The sequence below is a fragment of the Otolemur garnettii genome, unplaced genomic scaffold, assembly GCF_000181295.1.
Source record: "Otolemur garnettii isolate 467f Iridium unplaced genomic scaffold, OtoGar3 scaffold00186, whole genome shotgun sequence".
Taxonomy (NCBI): Eukaryota; Metazoa; Chordata; class Mammalia; order Primates; family Galagidae; genus Otolemur; species Otolemur garnettii.
The window spans coordinates 1,952,037-1,976,210 of record NW_003852581.1 but is presented as its reverse complement, the minus strand read 5'-3'; the positions used below and the strand labels follow the sequence as shown (position 1 = coordinate 1,976,210).

The 24,174-nt window shown below is 35.0% G+C and overlaps 1 protein-coding gene across 1 annotated transcript in view; it reads left to right on the top strand.

Annotated features, from left to right (window-relative positions):
- The window catches only part of CHM (CHM, Rab escort protein 1), an 88,471-nt gene extending 64,740 nt beyond the window's left edge, over positions 1 to 23,731 (top strand). The window contains 4 exon segments of the mRNA XM_003804032.1: positions 10,366 to 10,459; positions 16,202 to 16,362; positions 23,542 to 23,619; positions 23,622 to 23,731. Coding sequence (XP_003804080.1) covers positions 10,366 to 10,459; positions 16,202 to 16,362; positions 23,542 to 23,619; positions 23,622 to 23,731 — 443 coding nt within the window.
- The last annotated feature ends 443 nt before the right edge of the window (positions 23,732 to 24,174 follow it).

The following is a 24,174-nucleotide window of genomic DNA, read 5'->3' as shown; positions in this document are numbered from 1 at the left end:
CCTGAATTAGCTCAAGAGCTTTATCCTCTACCCCTGAGATCTTTTCTTCTCCATGTTCTAAACTCCTATTGATACTTAATACTTTATTTTTAACTTCCTTGATTGACTCCTTTAGTTCTTTAAGCTTTACTATCCTTTATATATTCCTCTAAACTTTCAACCATTATTTGGTTTTATTTTTGGATTTTCTTTTTATTATTTTCCACTTTCTCATCAATTCATTTCATTGGTTTTTCCATCCCTATTTTAAATTACCTTTGTGTCATTTCCATTATTTCTTTATAGGTAGAATACTCTGAGGTTACTATCTCATGATTCCTTGTGGAGATGGATCTGTTCTGGTTTTTCATGTTGCCAGAATTTTTCTTTTAGTTCTTCCTCATGTGTGATTTCTTCTTGTTCACTTTCTTCCTCTACTTTTTCCTCTCACTACTTCCTTCACTTAAAAATACCTTGGCTCTGTGATTAGGTATTGAAATGGCCATTAGGTATGAGGCCAAAAGGAATAGAAAGGTAAAGAGCAAGAAGGGAGAAAGGAAATAAAAAGATAAAGAAAAAAAAGGGTGATTGAAAGGAAAAAATTCAAAACAAGGAGAGAAAGTACAAAAAGAGAGAAAGAGACAGGAAAATGGTGGTAATTGTCAATGTGCTTTGGCCCCCTCCTCCCAATTTCATGACTCTTGAAGGCCACGGTATATGGGTCCCTTGAGGTCTTGAGCCCCTTACCAGCCTTGGCAAAATAAGACCCCACCTTTGCCAAATATATGAAAAATCTGCAGTATGTGGCAATGGGGACCTACCACTGCCATCTTTCCAAAGGACAAAGTAGAAAGACATCCTTGACCTTGAGCTTAAGTTCTCCTTGAACCAGGCCAATACTGTGACCCACCAGCCTGCACTTCAGCAGGAGGCTCTTTTCCATAAATCTAATACAAAATGACATGGAATAAAGATGTCAGATAAAAGAAAAAAAAATAATAAAAATAAATAAGGAAAATTAAAACTAAAATTACATAAGATGAAGTGAAAAAGGATATCTTAGTTGTTGTTTTATGTGGAAAAGATGACAAAAGTAGAAAAAATCTCTACCAAAGTGAAATAAAATGAGATAAATTAAAAATCAAAAAGTATAGAAAGGGCTGAAAACCCATATCAGAAATGCAGGAGTCCTTGCTATTCAAGAAAGTAAAAATATATTAAAAAAATACCCAAACTAAACAAAACAAAAACAACCATAAGGAAATTTATGGGAAAAGAATATAAATATATATGTGTCTGTGTTTATATGTATATACATATTTATATATACACTATATATAGATATATATAGTGTGTGTATGCATATATATATATATATATATATAATGTGTATTACACATTACAATATTTTGCCTAGATGCCAGCTGTCATTGTTGTGTTAGAAGAAGATGGAGAACACAGCCACTGGTTTTGTCATTTGTGATACATACCAAAAACCACTATTTAGTTGCGGAGGAGAACTGGTCTTGTCTTCCTAATTTATTTGCCCTCAGTCAGGGCTTGATCATTTCACTAACATTCAGTCCCCATGGAATTTAGATCCTGATGCTCTGGCCAGAATTCTTAGATGGCACGCTTTGGCCTTCCAAACGTTGCCTCCTGGTTACAATGTGGCATTCCCAGGGGTGAGGGCACCATTCAACTCACCCCAAGGATGGCTGCCAGAGCACATGTGCACCAGCAGTGGCTGTGCACAACCACCTTGTGGAATGTTTCTCCCAAGGGGAGCTTCCTTAATGGTGGTGCCCTGCTAGCATAAGATTTAGGCATTCCATCCTTCCTCATATTCAATTGCAAGGACCAGACATTGTTTGAGTTTACTCATTCACTCAAGCCCTTTTAAGGCAGCTCCAGTGAGCAGCCTAGTCCATGAACAGAAAACTAAAAGACAGCTCTTTTCTGTCTCTAGTCCTCCACTGGAGGGCTGGCCAGTCTCTTCCATACTATATCCAAGCACTTTCCTCTTGTGCTAGCCACCCTCACTTCCTGACCTCGTTTTTGGCTCCTGGAGTCCCCTACTGCTTCACTGTTTCCCTGGAGTGGTGTTTCTGGACAAGATACCCCAGCCAGAGGTGGCTGGAGTCTTCTCTCCCCTGTCTAACTTTGATTGAGTAGTGGCTATTACAGAGATGTCTCTAGTCTACCACCTTCCTTCCTCTCCTATTCAAATTTGGTATTTTATACATCAGTAAGTCCAATTGGGTTTTTCTGTGACCATTTTCTCTTAAAATAATTACTTAAGTAGACAAACACATCTACAGTTTGGTCCCATTGTATAAGTGACAGGAATGTAATCAGTATGGCCAGATGAATGGAACCAAGTGCCTTCATTTTTGCTAAAACTGAAGTTGTCACAATGATTAAATCATGAACCAAAGTCATCCACCTTACTGTTGGGAGAATTACTTGACAAATATGGCAACCACTCTGATGAACACAGTTTATGCCTGAGGAAATAAAATATAATCAAAATATATACCAATGAGAATTTGTAGCTTATACTTACTCCTCAAATATAATAAAATGAAATTGATATGAATTATATGACATGCAGATGGGGGTATTATAGTTGACTAGAGGCTGCTTTTGTCAAAGCTCCTATACAAAAGAACGTAACTGGACTGATGTTAACTCAGACAAGTCAAAATTGTGGGATGGGGGGTTAATCACAAAAGAAAGAAATTAAGGCACTCAGTCACCCTCTTGAGACAAATAATAAGAATGAAGCAGAAAAAGAGCAAACAAGAGAACTGAGGACAGTTAAGATGTGAACTAGGACTAGACTCAGAGGAGCTCAAAGAGGAATATAAGGGCAAGAGGATCCCTCCCTCAGTGGGGAACTCCCCGCAAGCAGCAAAAACCAGGTTATCTTACCCACAGAGAGCACCATGTGGAATAAGATACCCAGATTTCCTACACCTAAGAGTATCCTCATCTGAGACCCCTCTCTTGGCAGAATAGTGATTCTTTGGTTGCCCAACAGATTACCACCCAGAGAGGCCCACTTCCCTATGCCAGTGAATCAGAGCACTAGCCTAGCTCAGACAGCCTGGAAAGGCTGTCCCACCCCCAGGCACCAAAAAGGCAAAGGAGTTTTTTACCTTACCCAGCCTCTATAGCAAGCACAGAAGGAAGGGTTACAGAAGCCACACTCTACGTCACTAGCAACCAGTGGGATCCACAGACAGCCACAGGAGGAAAGGGAAACAGTCCCTGCTCTCCCAATGTGTCTTGGGGGAACTCTGAGAAACCTCTGTATCATGTGACCTGGTGAACTGACTGGTTGCACCCTGCCACTCTATGCAGGAAGAAATTTTTGGAAGAAATCTGTGATATTGGCAAGGTGGGATTTTGGTTGACTTTGTTTGCCATGAGGTGGAAACCTTCCACAGCCTGTGGAGAGGTTTGGTCCAGTATCTGTGTCCTGTGTGAACCCCCGGAGGTTTGGCACATAGCCTTGCACCTGCCTGCCTAGAGAGGGGTAAACCTGGCTTTAGTCAATTCCACTCTGGTAAATCCCAGAAATCACACAGCAGGTTGCACGTTTCCCTCCACCATACATATGCAAAAGCCAAGGGATCTTGAATCAGTTGTGGGGCAGGGCTTTGGCAAAAACTACAGCTTTTTAAATTAGTTGGTGGGCAGAGCTGGCACACTGGCTGAAACAGTTTGCCTCCCTATTATGGATCTGCCAGTCCGTAGTGAAGGGAAGTGCAAAGCTTCATATCCTAGGGTCTCTGCATCTCATTTCAGCCCACCAGTTTCCATGGACCAGTTCTAAGGATAGTGTACCCAGCTCTGTGCATTGGGGCATTCATTACTGGCCCACCTGATTCAACATCCAAAATTCTCCAGAGTCAGTTGAATGATCCCATTGCCAACAGATAGGTGTTGCACACTGTCAGCACAGGCTCTGCCTTTTAAGCCCCATAGGTCTCCTGGGTGCTGCCTAAGAGACCTCAACTAGAATATCTCTCAATAACAGTTTAGGGACAACCTAATATTCCAGCTTAAAATATGTAATAAATATATAAAAAAATTGAAAATGTAGATGGGGAGGAATCAGCAGAAGAACTCTGGCTGCATGAAAAATCAGAGCAAATTGACTTCCCCAAGAGATTAAAAGGGAGGTGCAGCTGAAAATACCACCCATAAAGAAACTGTTGAAAGACAGAAATACAATTCAGAATACAGATGACAAATAAGATGAACAGAATTCAAAAGAAGATGGAAAAAGGAATCCTAAAACAAGTAAAAAAATGGTCTTAGAAGATTCATGAAATTAAATACAAAGTCACCAAGGATCTGGACATAATTAGCAAGGATATAGCAGATGTTAAGAAATTGAAACAGGCATTTAAGGAGCTTAGAAACATAGTGGGGGAGTCTCAGCAATAGAGTAGAACATGGAGAATAAATAACTTCAGAAATCAAAGAGAAGACTTTTGAACTAGCCCAAGCATTCTAGGAGGCAGAAAAGAAAAAAGCAAAAGCAGGACTATGTCTTAGAGAGATATAGCGTACACAAAACACATGAACATAAAAATCATAAGTCTTCCGAAAGAAGAAGAAGAGAGTCTTGAAAGCCTGGAAGCTCTACTTCAAGACATTATAGAGGAAAATTTCCCAGGCATTTCAAGAGACTCAGAAATTCAGATACTAGATAATTTCAGAACACCAGGATAACTCAATGAAAACAAAGCATCTCCTAGACACACTGTAATTAACTTGGCCAAAGTCAAAATGAAACAAAAAATTCTGCAAGCATCCAGACATAAGCAACATTCTACCTACAAGGAGAAAAACATTGGGGTGAAAGCAGACTTTTCAGCAGAAACTTTTCAAGCAAGAAAAGAATGGTCATCTGTCTTTAACCTTCCAAAAAAAAAAGAAAAATAATTTTCTGCCCTGCTAAACTATGTTTCATATTCAATGGGGAAATCAAATCATTTGCTTACAAGCAAACATAGAGGAAATTTGCATCTTCAAGACCAACTCTACTCAGATCCGTTCTTAAAACTGACCATGAAAATGTACCACCATTAAAGTAAATACCCAGAAACTAAAGGACAAAGCCTTATTCCCACAATGGCACATGTGATAAAACTAAGCAATAGACTCTCAAAAAAACAAGATGAACAGAACATGATCATATTTATAGGTTCTCTCAGTAAATGAGAATTGCTTGAATTCTCAACTGAAGAGGCACAGGTTGGTTAACTTGATAAAAAGGCATACACTGTCTTCAGGAAGCACATCTAACCAGAGTGGACAAAACACAACACAGAGTGAATGATTTTTTATGAGTTTGTTGGCCATTATTTTATCTTCCTTTGAAAAATTTCTGTTCACATATTTTGCCCACTTTTTAATGAGGTTGTTTGGTTGTTTCTAGCTGATTTGCTTGAGTTCTTTGTATATTCTCTTTATTGGTCCTCTATCAGATGTATAGCATGCAAGTATTTTCTCCTATTCTGCAGGTTACCTATTTGCTCTTTTGATTGTGTCCTTCTCTGTACAGAATCTTTTTTAATTTGATCAGGTCCCATTAATTAATTTTTTTTTCTGTTCCTGTAATTTTGTTTGGGGTACCTTTCATGAATTCTTTGCCGAGGTTAATATCTATTTAGAGAGATTTTCCAACATTTTCTTCTAGGACTCTAGTTTTCTGCTTTAGGTTTATGCCTTTTATCCATCATGAGTTAATACATGTGAGTAGCAGGAGGTGAGGATCCTGTTTCAGTCTTTTACATATGGCTATCCAGTTTTCTAAGCACCATTGAACATATTCTTTCCCCTGAATGTAAGGAGTATTTTATTTCTGGGTTCTCTGTTCTGATCCTTTGGTTGTGTCAATACCATACTGTTTAGCTTACTGTAGCCTTGTAGCATAACTTGAAGTCTGGTAAAGTGATGCCACCTGCTTTGATTTTATTATGTAAGGTTGCATTGACTATTTGGGGTCTTTTCTGGTTTCGTATGAAGTGTAAAACTATTTTTTTCTAGATCTACTAAAGATAGCCTTGATATTTTAATGGAAATTGTACTGAATCTGTGAATCACTTTTGGCAGTATAGCCCTTTTAACAATGTTGCTTCTCCCGAGTCATGAACATGGTATATTTTTCCATCTGTTTATACACTCTTCAATTTCTTTCCTTATTGTTTCATAATTCTCCCTAAAGAGGTCTTTCACCTCCTTTGTTAGGCATATTCCTAGGGGGGTGGTGCCTGAGGCTCAAAGGAGTAGGGCGACAGCCCCATATGCCAGAGGTGGTGGGTTCAAACACAGCCCGGGCCAAAAAAAAAAAAAAAAAAAAAAAATATATATATATATATATATGTTTTCTTATGTATTTTATTTTCTTTCCTGCTACTCTGAAAGGTATTATTACATCTTTTATTTGATTTTTAGCTTGACAATTGTTGGCACACATGTATATGAAAGCTACTGATTTGGTGTACATTTATTTTGTAGCCTGACACTTTAAGTGAATTTAATATGAAATTTATTTCATATTAAAATCACTTGTAAATAAGAAAAAAATGTTATATTTGCAGCCCTTCCATTTGATTTTCACATTCACATTCTTTACAGTACTTATTTTAGGCATCTTGAAATTACTTGTGTGTATAATCAGACTAATTAGATGTCTTATTCTGGAATTTGATATTACAGGTTGTTATTTATCAATCATATGATACATTTGTTAATGTATAATGTGAAAATATATAAAATATACAATAATGAATAATTGAGAATTTTATATAGGTACTGGCTTTTTTATTCTTTCTGCTTTTATGACCATATGAAAATATTACATACCTTTCACAAATATGAATTTATATAATTATTTAAAACAGTTGTTGTCAGTATTCTTTCTGCTTTCTATTTTCTTTTTGTAAATATGACATTTTAAATTATTTTTTATCATGGTAGTATTGTCATGAAGAACAGATTTGATTTTACAAGTAAATTCTTTTTTTTCTTCATTATCTTAAATTGACCTTCTGAGGTGAAGGGCACTAGGTTTTTTCCACATCTTTGAAATTGTGAATTGAGCTGCAATAAATATTCTGGTGCAAATGTCCTTATGGTAAAATGACTTTTTTTGAGGGGGAGGAGCAGGCGCCTAGTAATGGGATTGCCAGATCAAATGGAAAGTATACTTTTAGATCTTTGAGTAGTTTTCGTACTTCTTTTCATTCAGGCTATACTAGTTTCCCCAACAGTGTATGAATGTTCCCTTTTCTTTGCACCCATGCCAGCATCTGCTGCTTTGGGGCCACATAATAAGGGCAGTTCTCACTAGGGTTAGGTGATATCTCAAAGTGGTTTTGACTTACATTTCTCTGATAATTAGGGCTGATGAGCAATTTTTTGTGCATTTGGTGGCCATTCACCTATCTTCATGAGAAAAACTTCTGTTCATTGCCCAGTTTTTAATAGAGTTGTTTGCTCTTTTCCTATTGATTTTGCTTGAGTTCATTGTACATTCTGGTTATTATCCCTTTATCGTATTTGTTGCACACAAATATCTTCTTCTATTCAGAAGGGTATCTCTTCTTTGGTTTGTTGATTTTGTCCTAACTGTGCAGAAGCTCTTTAACATGATCAGGTCCTATTTATTTTTGTGTTACTGATGGGACTTCATGAATTTTTTTAATAACCTGATAAGATGCAGAGTTTTTCTCACACTGCCTTCTAGAGTTTTTATAGTTTAAATCTTTTATCCATCATGAGTTAATTTTTGTAAATGGTAAGAGGTGTAGGACTAATGTCAATCTTTACATGTGGCTAAGCAATTCTCCCAGCACCATTTATTCAATAGGGATTTTTTCCCAACTCTACATTTTGGTTGTTATGTCAAAGAAAAATTGTTTATATGAGTCTGGTTTCATCTCTATGCTCTCTATTCTGTTCTATAAATCTATGTCTCTCTTTTTATGCCAGTACCGTGCTGTTTTGATGACTATAAACTACAGACTCAGGTGTAACCTGAGGTCTGGTGATGTGATGCCTCCACATTCTTATACATAGAATTGCTTTCACTATTTGGGGAATTTTTCTGGTTCCATATGAAACATAGAGCAATATTTCAAGATCTTCAAACTGTGACATTGGTATTTTAATGGAATTGTATTAAATCTTGGGATTTATTTGGGTAGTATAGACATTTTAACAATGTTGATTCTTCCCAGTCATGAGCATGGTGTGTTCTTCCATTTGTTAACATCCATTGCTCCTTCTTGTCTCAGTGTTTGATGTGTTCTATGTACAACATATATATATATATTAGAGACAGAGTCTGACTTTGTCGCCCTTGGTAGAGTGCTGTGGCATCACAGCTCGCAGCCACCTCCAGCTCTTAGGCTTAGGTGATTAGGTGATTCTCTTGCCTCAGCCTCCTGAGTAGCTAGGACTACAGGTGCCTATCACAACACTCGGCTATTTTTTTATTGCAGTTTGGCCAGGGCAGGGGCCGGGTTTGAACATAACACCCTCAGTATATGGGGCCGGTGCCCTACTCACTGAGCCACAGGTGCCACTCGAGCATTAAAATAATTATTTATATCTGTGTTCATCTGCTTTTCCCCTAACAAACGTTAATTGAACAGGAAAGGAGGGGGAAATTGAGAACTTTGGCATGAGCACTGGTATTTTGTGAGACTGTTGGATAAGGGCTAGGACAGTTTTTCTTATGTGCATTTCTGAACTTTGTAATTGCACACCCTGTTTCAGTAATTATCCAGGGAGTTTAAACCCTATTCCACCCAAGTCACACAGCATTTGAAAAATTTAAGTTAATTAGGTATAATATTGGTATGAAGTGCTTTTTGCAATAGTTGACCACTTCCCTACATTGACCACATTCTTAAGTTGACCTAATTTTCATAGACCAAACATGCACCACATGCATGTGTCAATACACTAGGCCTAGTTCCTTATTTTCACCACCTTTGTATGTTGACCAATTTGTTACAGTTTTCTTTTTGAGTCATCAACTTGTAGTTTTTTTTTTTTTTTGAGTTGTCAACTTGAGGTTCTACTATAATCAGTACTATATATCCTTCAGTATCTCAGAACCAATAGGAATCATTGTTAAATTGGTATAAAAACATGCTTAAATCAGGTAGATAATTTATTAGGCCATAAATAATTTAGGAAGCACCCTAGAATATTGCTTTCTTTAGTGGAGTTTAGGGGTAATCCACTATAATCTCCTTGGTGATTAAGACTTGCTCAATTTATGCTTAGATATATTTTAGACTAGTTGTATGTGGAGTGAATTTTGATAATGAGAGTCTTATTCAGATGTTGGCTTCCATAATAAAATTTTACCTGTCTTCCTGGGGTTAAAAAAAATTCTAGTAGTCTAAAATAAACACTCAGGCAGGAAGTGGATGAACTTTTCTACTACTATAGTATGAGGAAGAACTTCTCAGTATTTATTCTTTTCTAATATGTTCTTTCTGCTATTATTCTATCACACCCCAAGCAAGCCTTTCTGCAACCTTTAGCACTTATCTTATTTGGGAGTACAATTAGTCCTTACTTATAAAGCATAAAACTTTTCATCCTTCCTTCACATTTGTGCATAGGCCTTTAGGAAATCTAACAGAGTTAGGCTGCAATATTTCACTCCTTTGAAGGACCTTTTTGTGCATAATATTCTCTAATATAAATACTCTTTAGCATTCAGGCCCCATGAATCAGTAAATGCAAAAGAAAAGTGATTTGGAATTATAGATTGTTTTAATGTGTGCCACTCTATGGGCATTTGAGTTATATGTATGAGTCAAATTAAGCCAAAGTTTTCTCCCAGAAAGTTGTTAATAAAAACGCTGTAATAATGACTTTTTGTTAAGGTCTTGGTAAAGCATGTGTATAAGTAGAATCTTCAGTCTGATGTATATAGGCAAAAAAGACATTCAGACATTTTTTAAACAATTATTTTCTTTAGCAATTCTTTATTCATCTTCTTTAGGAATATCATAACGATAACTTGAGCTCCTTTCTGTAAATAAATGGTTTTCTAAGCTTTTATACTCTGATAGTTTTATAAAGTTAACATCAACTACAACTTCTTGGTCCTTAGTATTATTTCTTTTAGCTATCATTTAACACATTTTTGCTATTATTTAGCTCATGTAGCACAATGTTAAGGTTTTTACATACCCTCCTTCACTGTATTATAAACTCTTAGAAGGCAGGAGCCATGAATTACTCAGCTCTCTGTTACTCATGATACAAACTTAGTGCCTTAAATATCAATAAAACAAATTTGTAATAAGCAGGAACTCAAAGTATTATTTTTTAAAACAGACTTGGTTCATTTGACTTGTACAGCTTCTGAAACAGCAAGAGAAGATTTAGAACCAGTTGTGCAGAAATTGTTTACTCCATGTACCAAAATGGGGTAGGTAAGAAAAATAACTGGTGTTTCATGATGGAAAGGTAATGTAACCATCACACTCCTCAACCTGAACTGAAATGTGATGTGTTCAACATTGATGTTTTACTAAGGTGGTTGAACCCAGTGTTTGCCTAATCATGGGGGGAAATATTCACTCTGTAATGTCAAAGGAAAAATACCCATTACACACATATACATAAAAACATATTTAAGCATAAAAATATACATTTGTATGCATACATACTCACATGCACAGAAAAAGGCTGTCTGGAAATATTCCAGTTGATTTGGGGCAGATTATGGGCAGTTTTTCCTTTAGGTTTCCTTTATATTACCGAAGTTGTACAAGCAGCATATATTACTTTATCCGACAAAATTCTACTGACAAAAGATTTAAATGTGAACTGGTAAATGTAGAAATCTTTCCTGATTAATAGTTGTTATTTAATGCATAGGGTACTAATTGATGTGATAAATACCTCTCAAAAACATATGTGCTATTTTAAATACTTTTCCACCTTGAATTTTAAAACTTCCCCCCCACCTCTTGATAATCTAGTAGCTCTTATAGCTGTGAATGGAACAAATATGATTTTTTTTGTGTGTAAGTGATTAAAAAATATTCTGATGTGTCCTTTTCATTTATATGAAGTGAATGTAATTTTTATTGTAGGATTTGAATGTCTGCTTCAGGTTTGGTCACTTTCTTTCATTAATTCGTCTTTATCTTCGTTAGATGTTACATGTCAGACAACCATGATTTCTTCCTACCTAATCTGTTTCCTTTTAACTCATCTCCTATGTGTGGTATTTGTTTTCTTAATGCAGAGATGTTGCATAGAGGAACATTTATAGTTATGTAAGATAACAAACTTTTCCATTATCAAGAGATGATATAGATATACAATAATTAATTTGTTAACTGCTCTAATAAAGTCCTTCAATCTGAAAACTTCACTTTAATGTGGAATTTAATTTGTCTCATATTTGTATTTTCTTCATTTCAAAGTTTCATTTAAATGTTTGGAGTATTGTTAAAAATTTAATCACAAAGTTATAATACATGGTGATATTCCTGAACTAATATGGAGTAATAATTTATTCTTTATCTTTGATCATAACTATGTATACTTGCTTAAAAAACTTTGAATTTCTTCATCACTCTGAAAATTTTCATACTTTTTCTTTTATAATTTCTATGTATGCTGATCCCAAATAATACACTAAATTTGAATCTTGTATCATTACTCTTTGCTTTTTAAATGTATTTAATTTTCTTTTTTAAAAAAATCAAGCTGGGAAAATTACATGTTCATTACTTGGCATCCTCTATCCAGTTTATATTTTTGAACATTAATCTTTAATAGTTAAAATGATCCCATCTTGAAATGATATATTATTTAGAACCTAAATGAAATTCTTTTGTAAGAACTGTGTCATTAGAGGGGTCTTCGGGTTCACTGAGGCACTGAAAAACTAGTTCTCACTGACTCATAGGCCTTTTTGTCATCAGGATGAGGTAGTGGTCATATTTTAATTAAAATGTTAGAACAACTACTATTGGAGTTATTGCAAATGAATCACCAGATAAAATGAGCACTGGGCCATGGCAGGTCAAAGAGACAAACTCACCTGGAGAAGAGAATTCAATTCATTTTCCTGCCTAAAGGATGAAGAAGGAACATTATGGGCAATATGAACTTTGACTACATTAAAGCACATTCTTCTCTGTAGCAGAAGCCCATATTTTCAAAGATTGATAGCTTTTATTAATATTATTATGTTATAATTATTCAGCAGTCATATGAAACATTATGCTTTAGATAATTATAAATATTTTATTTTAAAACATGTATCAAAGGAATTATATTATTGGGCTCCTTTTCTTCTTCTTCTTGAGTTCTACATTCTGTGTGGTGCTATTTCAGAAGCCTCTGTGAAATTCAGCCTAGTCACTTTGCAAGAATGTTCATTTCTTGGAAAAGATGGTATTCTTTTCTGAAGTACAGTATTTCTTTGCCAACGTTTCTGAGAAATTCCAGTAGGGGCTTTGTTCTTTCTTATTACTTTACTTTTAAGGTACAAGCCACAGCTCATAGAATATACTCTGGCTTAATAAACAGTCATACTAATACTTCCAAGAGCCTTACCTCCTAGGATCCTTTAAGAGAATCAGAGATCTCTAAACCTTTCCCTACTTCTCAGTTCAAAGAAGTATCAGATGTTTAATGAACCTGGTTCTATGGTGAGAAAATAAGGTGATTGATTACCATTCATGTTCATTAATTCTTCTAAACGCTAGAATATCCTTCAAATCACTGAGAGATTTGTTAAGTGAACAATATGTTCCAGTCTCACAGGTAAAACTATCCTAATAGTTGTCTTTCTTTCTTTCTTTTATTTTTTGCAGTTTTTGGCTGGGGCTTGGTTTGAACCTACCACCTCTGGTATATGGGGCCAGGGCCCTACTCCTTTGAGCCACAGGCACTGCCCCAAGAGTTTTCTTATTTTACCCATGAAGCTGAGATTTTTCCATAAAAACTGAAATGAGAATATTATTAATACTATACCTTGAAATGTCTAAAATGTAGTATCATCACTGCGCCATCTTCTTTCCCTTTTTTCCCTTCATTGTGCAGAGCATATGGAATTGTCTCATTCCATCTCGCTCATTTTTATCTCAAAGAGAAGTACTGGTTAAAAACATAAATTCCTTTATAGGTGTATTTGAAGTCAGTGGCTGGTAAAATTGTTAAGTATTTTACTGAGAAGGCAATGCCATCTCTTAATTCATTTTTGTTTCTATTGTGTCTAGACTCAGTCAGGGCTATGCCAGGCCTGACTACTCTGCCCATGTTGTTATTATAAATTAGCTTAAGTCTATCCCTAAACATTATATGCAACTGTAGACCATTTCTTGCTTTTCTTTGGTATGCCATAGTTGTTTTTCTTCTTCCTGCCTTATTCCGTACCTACCCTAGTTTAAATTAACCAAGATCTTACTGTAAATTACCTATTACATTGTTAGCCCTTTATACTGTCTAATTGAATTCAATGAGCTATTTCAGAAAACCTATCTGCTTTCCAGCAACTTGTGATGCACTCCTAGCCAAAACTTAGAGATTTTAGTATTTTTTTTTGACAATTATGCACTTAACAATTATGTTCTCTTCTTCCAGTTATCCCTCTGCCTTCTAGCTGACCTCAAAGAAAGAAGAAGCAATTATGTGTCTCTTGGCAGTTTTAAGATCAAAGCCTGATAACTCCTTTATATCCAGAGCATTAATCCTCAACCTATGTCAACTTTTCACCTTTCTCATGGCTTCTTTTAAAAGCCTCAACTTTTCTTTTTTTTTCTTTTTTTGAGACAGAGCCTCACGCTGTCCCCCTGGGTAGAGTGCTGTGGCATCACAGCTCACAGCCACCTCCAACTCCTGGGCTCAAGCAAGTCACCTTCCTCCGCCTCCCAAGTAGCTGGGACCACAGGCGCCCACCACAACGCCTGGCTATATTTTGGTTGCAGTCATCATTGTTGTTTGGAAGGACCGGGCTGGATTTGAACCCACCACCTTAGGTGTATGTGGCTGGCGCCTTAGCCACTTGCGCCACAGGCGCTGAGCCAAAGCCTCAACTTCTATGATATTTTTTTCCTGTAATATATTGGATGGTTCATTATTTCCAACTTTTATTAAGTGAAAGCACTGCTCTGAGGTGAATCTTTTGTTATATGTAAGTTAAATCATCCTAATATATGCTTAGAAATGGGACTGGCAATATTAAACACCTTCCACACCTTACCTCACTTCTCAACAATGCTTCCCAAATCTAGTGTCACATAACATAGGTGGTATGCTTAAGCATCTTCTCTGAAATATTTAGTAATAATAAATTTACCATTCAATATACTAAGATCCATATGGTTTTAGCTATGAAATACCAATTCCGTATGTCCCTTTATTTTTTCAATAGATTTCACCTCCTAATGTGTGGCTACATAAAGTTAGTGATACCACTTAGACTCAAAGATGTTAACTTGAAAAAAGAGCACCTTAAGAGATTACTTCTTCTACTCAGAATTTCTTCATCCTATAACAATTATAATTATAGATATTTATTAATGGGATAAACTAGAAAAATACATTATTGGTATTCTTTCAGTAAAGATACTATAAATTAAATATAAAAAAATCATATTTGTCCCGAATTGGGGAATAAGGCTTTCTAGTTAATTTAATACTGCAGCTAGGAGAGCTCCTTTGATTACCAATTTAATAATAATAATAATTAACTAGATAATTATACCTTTAGCACTTTCTTTATGATTCACAAAGTACCTCGTGGCCTTGAATAATCTTTACAAACATCCATTATTTTACATCCATTATCCATTATTACTCAGAATTTGAATTTTTGTTCATATTCAGTCTGACTATAGAAAACTATAGTCAATAAATATATTAATAGTAAGATAAGAAAATTATAACATTTTTAAAGAAGAGAGGCAGATAAATGATCGATAGCAAGAAATAGGCTTTTTAAGATTTTGAAGTTAATAAGGTTGGTTCTTCTTATAAGCACATAATACTTGTGCTTGAAAGTATTATGTTTAATTATTTATTCTTGAAAAGAATATTTTTAATTATTCTTGAAAAGAGGATTAAAATCAATTCAGAAATTATTTAACACCTGTTGTGTGGTAGTCTGTATATTATGAAACCAAAATCAGGAGAGGAAAGTGAGGACAACGTCTGTTTCATCTGCATACCTCTCTAGCTCAATGCCTAATATGGACAATATCATAGATGCTTCCTATTAAATGAAAGATGTATGGAAAATGTCATTTAGTATCATAACCTCATCTTTGTTATTTGTTGGTTGGTTGCCACTAATTTTGATATCCAGTAGTACAAAGTATTAGAATGTAAGTTAGGATATCAAAGTTTTAATCCAATGAATATATATATATATATATACACACATAAGCCTATACACATAATACATATATATACACATAAGCCTATATATGTAAATTTTTTAATAATAGTTTTATTGAGATATTATTCATATACTTTATGATTCACCCATTTAAAGTAAAAATGCAGTTTTTTAGTATATTCACAGAATTTTCCAAATATAACCACAATTTTAGAGTACTTCCATCACTTCCAAAAGAAACCCTATATCCATTATCCATCACCATCTATTTGCCCTCAATTCTCCTAAGCCCTAGTTAACCACCACTCAAATTTCTGTCTCTGTAGATTTGCTTATTCTGGACATGTCTCATATATATACATGTATATAATATGTGTGTGTATACACAGACTGTAATAATTTATTGAGTTTGTTTGTGTAGCTTGTTCATTTGAAACCTAAGAAAATCAATTTATGTTATCTTCTCACTTCATTAGGGTAATTTAAAGATGAATGTGATCATAAGCACTTTGATACTAGTGAGGACAAGTAATAGAAATACAAGAGGTATGATTTGATTTAAATCTAATTAGTTTACTAATCAAAATAATTTTTAAAATCTAACTTGTCTTAGGTTAGAAACCCACCATTGCTTGAACTATTATACATGTATATTAGAGTTTGTGAATGTCAATTTACTAATTGTTTACATATAAAACTCTGATTTACTATAATGTCTATTTGTGGCTTAATTGTTAATAGGCCATATAGTATAGTAATTGACAAGCACATTGTGTTTTGGAATTAAATAAAATTTATTTCCACATTTAGAAAAAAAGAAGTTGAAAAGCCAAGACTCTTAAGGGCTCTTTACTTCAATATCAGATATTCTTCAGACATCAGCAGGATCTGTTACAATAATTTACCATCCAATGTTTATGTCTGCTCTGGCCCAGACTGTGGTTTAGGAAATGATAATGCAGTTAAACAGGTAAGGCTATTGTTGGTATTGATCAGTTTTGTCTTAGATATCAATGTGGTAGGGAAAGTTATTTTTTTTCTTTTGCAAGAAGGAAACAAAGACTAGAAAAGCATTTCTCTCATTTAGTACCATGTCTGAAACTTTTCCCTACACTTTTTTTGCTATAAACTACCAGCTATTTTAAATATAGTACACATATCAGATGTTTTTACTTCCTTGAATATGATGATAAATTACAAAAGATTATGAGTTCCATTGTGGTGATAAGGATGGAAGATGTAAAAAGTACATAGTCATAAAAATGAATTTATAGTGCCCATATACACAAAAAATTGGTTCTAATATAAACAATTGGACTATCGTGTATTATTTTGAAATACACAAATGTTTTTTCCTGGTAACCCAAGAGCAATAGACAATACAATTTTACAGTGGTGTTAAATTATTTTTTTATCATTGAAAAGAACATATAACATGATTTTTCACAACTAACATAATTCCATTAATGTTTTCACACAAGCCAGTGCCCTAAGATCTACTAGTACAGCTACTGAGGATTGTGGAAAACTGAGGTAGAAGTTTGTTACAGCAGTTCTTGGCAGGGCTATGAAGAGGTACAGGCTGACAATAAGTTTCCTAAAGTGAGCTATAATTCCATTAAACTGAAGATTCATGTACATATACAAATATACTTCTTGCCCTTGACAGGAAGATAAAAGCAGAAAATATTTTTTGAGGTATACATGGTCTGACAATTAAGTTTTTGAACTCATCCTAGAAAAATTACTACATAACTCATTGATGAATAGCACTATGGTCACTTTAAAAGTACTTCCTTTGAGAAGCTATGCACTGACAATAGCACCTACTCCAGCCTTCAAAAAAAAAATTGGAACTCTTTCCGGAATGGTTATCAGAGCTGTCATAATAGGTCTGACAATTCATTTTACAAACTTTCCATCATGCAATTACATGTGCACCACTATGCAAACAACTACATAAGGTTTCATAACCTTGGTATATCAGTGTGTTACAGCTATGTTCATGTTGAAATGTGGTGGTGTCTTACTGATTATCATTCATTATTGTTGTTATGTGTTATTGTATGCTACACGGTGGCAGTTCTGATGGTTATTCCAGACAAAAAGTTACAAAATTGCTTTGAAGGGTCAATTAGGTGCTGGTTTTAGTGCATAGCTTCCTAAGAGGAGTACTTTGAAGGTGACCATAATGTTATTCAGGAATGAGGTATGTAATACCTTTTCTAGTATGAGTTCATGAACTTAATTGTCAAATCTTATAAGTCTAAACTTTTCACAGGTTGAGTTGACACATATGCCTATTGAGTTAATAGATGGGTTATTTAATATTGTTGAGACCACAAATGGGACTTTCATTTACACCAGTAGCAAGGATCTTATTGTAGCAAATGGCCTTGTTGAGCCTTTAATCTATTTCTTAATCATAACACCAAGGCTATAACTATAGCCATGATTTAGATCTCTATATTTTTTCACCAACATTCTTTGTGTCTCATCTTCAGAGTTTTCTCGTGATCCTGGATAATCAGATGTAGCCAGTGACACCAAACAAAAGCAGAAAGTCACATCTCTCATCCATCATTCATTCTGTTAGTTTAATAGGAACCCAAGATGGCTTAAGATCTGTATTTATGATTTAAAATAATCTAGTCATTTTTACTTTGATGTTCTTTTTTTTTTGCAAGGAGAAATTTCCAATGAGTTTCCAGCCAGGTAACTTAGGTCATTTTTATCCTTGAATTAATTTTATTTGTTTCTAACCAAAGTGGAAGACCTTTTAAATTAGGACTTATAATACAAATGCTAATGTGATCTAAACTTCAGGCTATAAGATTATAATTAAGGAATAATTTTTTTTTTTCTTTTTGCAATTTTTGGCTGGGGCTGGGTTTGAAACTGTCACCTCCAGCATATGAGGCCGGTGCCCTACTCCTTTGAGCCACAGGTGCTGCCCATAATTAAGGAATAATTTTATCTTGAGGTAATTTATTTCCCAAGAAGATAAGGGTCAGGTGTAAAGTGTTATAGTCTAAAACAGTATAATGCTAATTTTGGTGCTAAACATTATGCACTATTAAATGTAATTAGTTTTAAATTTGTTATGTAGCTTTTAATCTCATATTTCATAGTTGTGGAAGAAATAATTATTGTGTGTACTTTAAAAACATCAAGCATATTTATTAATAGCCAGATTCTTCAGATAAACTGCATTCTATTTCTAGTGTGTTCTGTTGGTTATTCCACTAACTAATTTATTTCTGTTTTCGTAATGAAGTTCTCTTAGCATCACCTAGGTTTTGTCCATGTGGAAAACAAAACTCCTGAAGATTTCTTTCTGAGTTGTATTCATAGGAACTATTTATGATTTGAGATGCACTGAAAATATAAAATAATTTGTTTTTAATATCCATCGGTTCAAATTGTCTGCAGGAGCACACCAAGGCATTCACTATTGTCGCTACATGATACTAACCTAGTTGTGATTCCTTCTGTGACTTGCTATTTTTTTTTTTTTTTGAGATGGAGCCTCAAGCTATCCCCCTGGGTAGAGTGCCATGGCATCACACTCACAACAACCTCCAACTCCTGGGCTCAATCGAGTCTCCTGCCTCAGCCTCCCAAGTAGCTGAGACCACAGGCGCCCGCCACAATGCCTGGCCATTTTTTGGTTGCAGCCATCATTGTTGTTTGGCGGGCCTGGGCTGGGGATTCGAACCCGCCACCTTAGTTGTATGTGGCTGGCGCCTTAGCCACTTGAGCAACAGGTGCCGAGCCGCTATTTTTTATAGTTTATGTTACTTCAATTTTTTTTCAGAATCTACCATCTAATATCTCTTTTCCTGGTAGAAGTAGTAGCTCATTCAATCACATATACTAATGAACAGATTGGCTCATAGTCTCCACTCCCCCAAAATTGATGATTCCTCCTCCTTTTAGGAGCCCCTTCGTGCTAAGAGCTGTCCCTTCCATGGGAACAACAATAAATGATACTGTACTCTTTGTTTTATACATCAGGCAGAAAATGAGTTAAATTGGCTGATGTAGGGTTGGGCTGGCAACCTTAGGAATATTCAGAACATTTTAATGTTTTATTCACAGATTAACAACTTATTTAGGACTTTTGGTACACAGTCCATTAGTAAGTTAAAGAGCTAGCTTTGTAGATTGTATGAACTATCAAGCTATTCACATATTGCATTGCCATTTTATTTCTCATGTCCTTGAGGAAGAATGCAATTTTAGGTGTCATATTTTCTGTAGCTTTCATTCACTTTAGCATTTTCTGTGTCTCAGATACTATCCTTAATTTTTTATATATATTATTTGGTCCTCATAACGATCTTACAGTGTAAGTATTCACATCATTTTCATCTTACAGATGACTTAGCTAAACCTCAAAGAGATTAAATAAATAATTTTTCCAAAGGTCTCATAGCTAGGAAGCCCAGATATAACTCAAGTCTTAGATCCCAGGGCTTGTACACTCATCCAACGTGCTATGCTACTATCGATTTAGGAATAGGGATATATCTAAATATGTGAAAGTACTAGATTGACAATGTTTATATTTTTGTGTGTAGATATGTGTTAAAAAAAAAAAACAACAGAAAGACTATAGATAACTAATTTTGTCCTAGCTATACTTCCCAGTATAAAGATACCAAATCACAACATAATTGGCCCTTTATAATTTTTTAACTACATAAACTCTTCACCCTTTGAGTTTTTGGCTTAAAAGAGTAAGGAAGATTAAATGTTGCCAAAGAAATAATCTTGGCTTAGAACTGGGTTTAGCTGGCAAAGAATATGTAGCTGACTAAAAAGTATTATAGACCTCAGAGCATGACAGTTGACTGAAGAGGTTCCAACAGTAAGAGAGAGGAGAGACTTGGGAAGAGCTGAACTCTAGCTATATGAAATTGGCATCATCAAGGGCAAGGACAGATGGGCTGAAGGTGGGAATTCTATAGGCAGCTAGAGCACAAGGTAATATGGCAGCCTACAACAGGTGGGAATCTTAGGCAGGATGTTCATGACAGGCATATGCGGAAACATAAGGAGTGTGATCCAGCCAAAGAGACTGGGATTCAGAAAAATAATCCATCCTGTGAAGCAAAGGAGAGACAAGATGTTAGACACAGAGGAACTGGCATGTAAGAAAAAGTAGTAGTAATAGTAGTAATAATTATAATAATCATTATATTTATATTGAATATTTGTATAAAATAGTTCTAAATGCTCTTCCATTTATTTATATAATAAAAATATTATTGAAATTTTATTCCATTTCAGGCAGAAAGGATTCAAAGTTGACTAATAGTCCTTGTCATCCTGGAGGAATCACTGTCATTAAAGGGGAAAAGCATGTAAACAATGATAGTTGTAGTGTGGTATATCCAATAATATAATAGCCAAAGACTAGAAGTAATGTGGTGGAGCATAAGCTCTATCTAGGAGTCAGAGAACCTTATAGAGAGGGATATACTAGTTGGTATAAAGAATAGCATCTGCATCAGTCCAGGATGTAAGAATAATGGTATGTCTGGTAAAACAAAAATAAACAGGTACTAGTGAAGCAAAAAGTCTAAGAGGTAGACATTAGATGAAGTGGTAGATGATAATACTGGAGAAAGTAGACCTGAAGGGTTTTGTATGCCATAGTGGGGATCTTGGATTTTTTTCCTGTTAGTAATGGGGAGTCATTGAAGAATTTTAAGACCCAAAGTGAATAAACAGAATTTCTTTTCCACAGACCACTCTGATGGTGGCATTGATATATATGACAGAGGAGAACCCTAGAGCAAAGGGGAGGTAGAAGTACAGATAGATGAGATAGACATACAGAGTGTCCATAAAGTTCATGTGTGATTTGTTTCAAACTTTATGGACACTCTGGATAAGACCATTAAAGAAATTGAATATGAAGTAGGGGGTTTGTCTGACCTAGGTTCTCCTCCTTCTACTATAGGGGCTAAGTATCTCCAGGAAAGGAATATGGTAAATTCCTGGAGTGGAAAGCAAAGTAGATATGTCTAATGTTTAATTTTAAAATATCCATAGTAAACAAGGCAGAATTATAGTATAGCTGAAAATTTGTACCCTTTAACTAATGTCTACTCATCCACCCCTAATTTTGGGCCCTGGCAACTACTCTTTTACTCCCTGTTTCTATGAGTTCAACTTTTATAGATTCCACATATAAATGAGAATGTGCAGTATTTATCTTTCTGTGCCTGGCTTGTTTCACTCAGCATAATTTCCTCCAAGTTTGTTCACGTTGTCACAAATGACAGGATTGTTTATGTAAAATATGATAAGAGGAGATTTTAAATATTGATACTACAAATACACATACACATAATGATAACTGTGGGTGTTGATGTGTGTGTTAACTTGATCATGACAATCATTATAGAGTGTATATCAAATCATATGTGACATACTTTGAATATATACTATAACATAATTTTTATTTGTCAATTAAATATATTTAAATATATATGTATTCATATATAATCTCCATAGTAAACAGCATGTCTAAAAATCTACCCTTGAAGCCTACCTAAGAGAAAAAAGAACTGTTTTTCTCTCCCTGTCTCTTTTTTCAAATCCATATCCAAGTGCAAAATCTTCTATTTATTGCCTCTACACCAACTCCCAAATAATACCAGTTTTAATCACCTGATCAGGAATCTATCAATTATAGATAGCCAGATGCCAAATATTTTAGGTTTTACAGCCCATAGACTCTCTTAACCATTCAACTCAACTACTCATCTCTGTATTATAGTATTGTAGTGCAAAAGCAACCATAAATGATAGTTAAATGAATGTGGTTGTGTTCCAAGTAAATTTTATTTACAAAAATGGGCAACAGGCTATATTTGACCTCTGGGCCATAGTTTGTCAACTCTTAGCCTAATGGATAACCTCATGTGTACATCAGGAAGGAGAGTGAAGAGAGATACAAAAAGACATAGCCTTTAAAACCCTTTAATGACTCTCTTTTAACCAATAGCATAGAGTGCAAGCTCCTTAGCATGGGAAGGATCTTTATTGAAAGTAAGGTCTATTCATCTAATTAAAAGTGGAAATTTGTTTAGAATAGAATAGTAATGCTTCCTGTCACATAATTTACTTTATATATACACACACATATACACACAGACATATATACGCATGTGTGTGTGTGTGTATACAGTTTTTGTTAAGAATACATTTGTTTTTTTCTTTTTCCCTGCCATTCTAAGCTCAGTTTGAATCTTGACATTTTAACTTATGTTATTATTAGTAATAATGAGAATAACTACCATATACTCTGCCATGTTATAGATGAGAATGCTCAGAAGTAGAGTAAGCATTTCCCAAATAACACAGCTGCTAAGTAGTAGAACCAGCATATACACTGAGGCCATATCTATTAAAAGTCCATGAACTTAAACCCTGCTATATTCCTTAAAGCCATTGGGGGTAGGGAGGGGGGTGTGGCTGGATATTCTGTCAGAAAAGCAAAGAGCTGAGCAAACAATGAATAATTTTCTTGATTTGAGCAATGATTTATTGAAATTGTTTGTTAAATTAGGCTGGAGGAATATCACAAATAGGGTATGTAAGGAATTACGTAAAGAATATCAAAGAAAATTGAATTTCTATTGATATACACAATAATTATGCTTAAATTTTGAATGATTTGAACACTAAATAATTAACCTCATAAAGTTCTGCCATTCTTAAAGAGTAGACCTAAATGCATGTATGAAATTAGAGCAGTGTTTTTCAATCTTTTTTTATCTCACACCACATTTGAACCTATAGTTAAACTTCTGCAGCACAGCTAAATTATGTTGATCAAAAAAAGAGTGAAAAAATATATACTTACTACGCTTTGAACGTCTTTCAAAACTAACTTAATTAATGATCTTTAAAAAAATTTCACGGTATACCAATTGAAAATCACTGACTTAGATGGAGAAAAGTCATAGAATTCTGAAAGCAGACTTTCACAAGTTTCTGTATACTAGCAAAGTACTATAACCTGCTTAAAAGAAAATGTTAAGGGTGACATTTTTCTGGGGGGAATGCCAGATATGCACATACATTTTAAACTGATATCCTCAAATTGTTTTGTCTTTTCTTCCCTGGCCACACTGAAACACTTTTCCAGCAAATTTGCCCCAGTGAAGACTTCTGTCCACCTCCACCAAATCCAGATGACATTGTCCTTGATGAAAAGGTTTAAAACTAGAGACCTCAGAATCCAGGGTGATATTAGAGGCTAACTCAGAAATTTCCAAGGAAAGCACAAACCTGGGGAACCCAGAGGAGTCCTATGAATAATGTATATACACTAAATTCGAAACTCTACTTTGGATATTCCTGCTGGCCTCAGAGTCCTCTTGATGAAAGGACTGATTAAAAAAAATACTAGAAAGCGTCAGCCAGTTCCTGTAGATAATTGTAAGGAGAAACAGGCCATTGAAATCCCAAAGAGTATTTTCATTGAAGAGGAGATTCCAGGACCACAGAATACTTGCAGACTTGGTACCTATAGCACAGTGGTTAATGAGGCTAGCCACATACACCCAGGTTGGTGGGTTGAAACCCAGCCTGGGACAGCTAAGTCACAATGACAACTGCAACAAAAAAATATAGCAGGGCATGGCAGGTGCCTGTAGTCTCAGCTACTTAGGAGGCAGAGGCACGAGAATTGCTTAAGCCCAAGAGTTTGAGGCTGCTGGAAGCTATGATGCAACAGTACTCTACACAGGGTGACAAAGTGA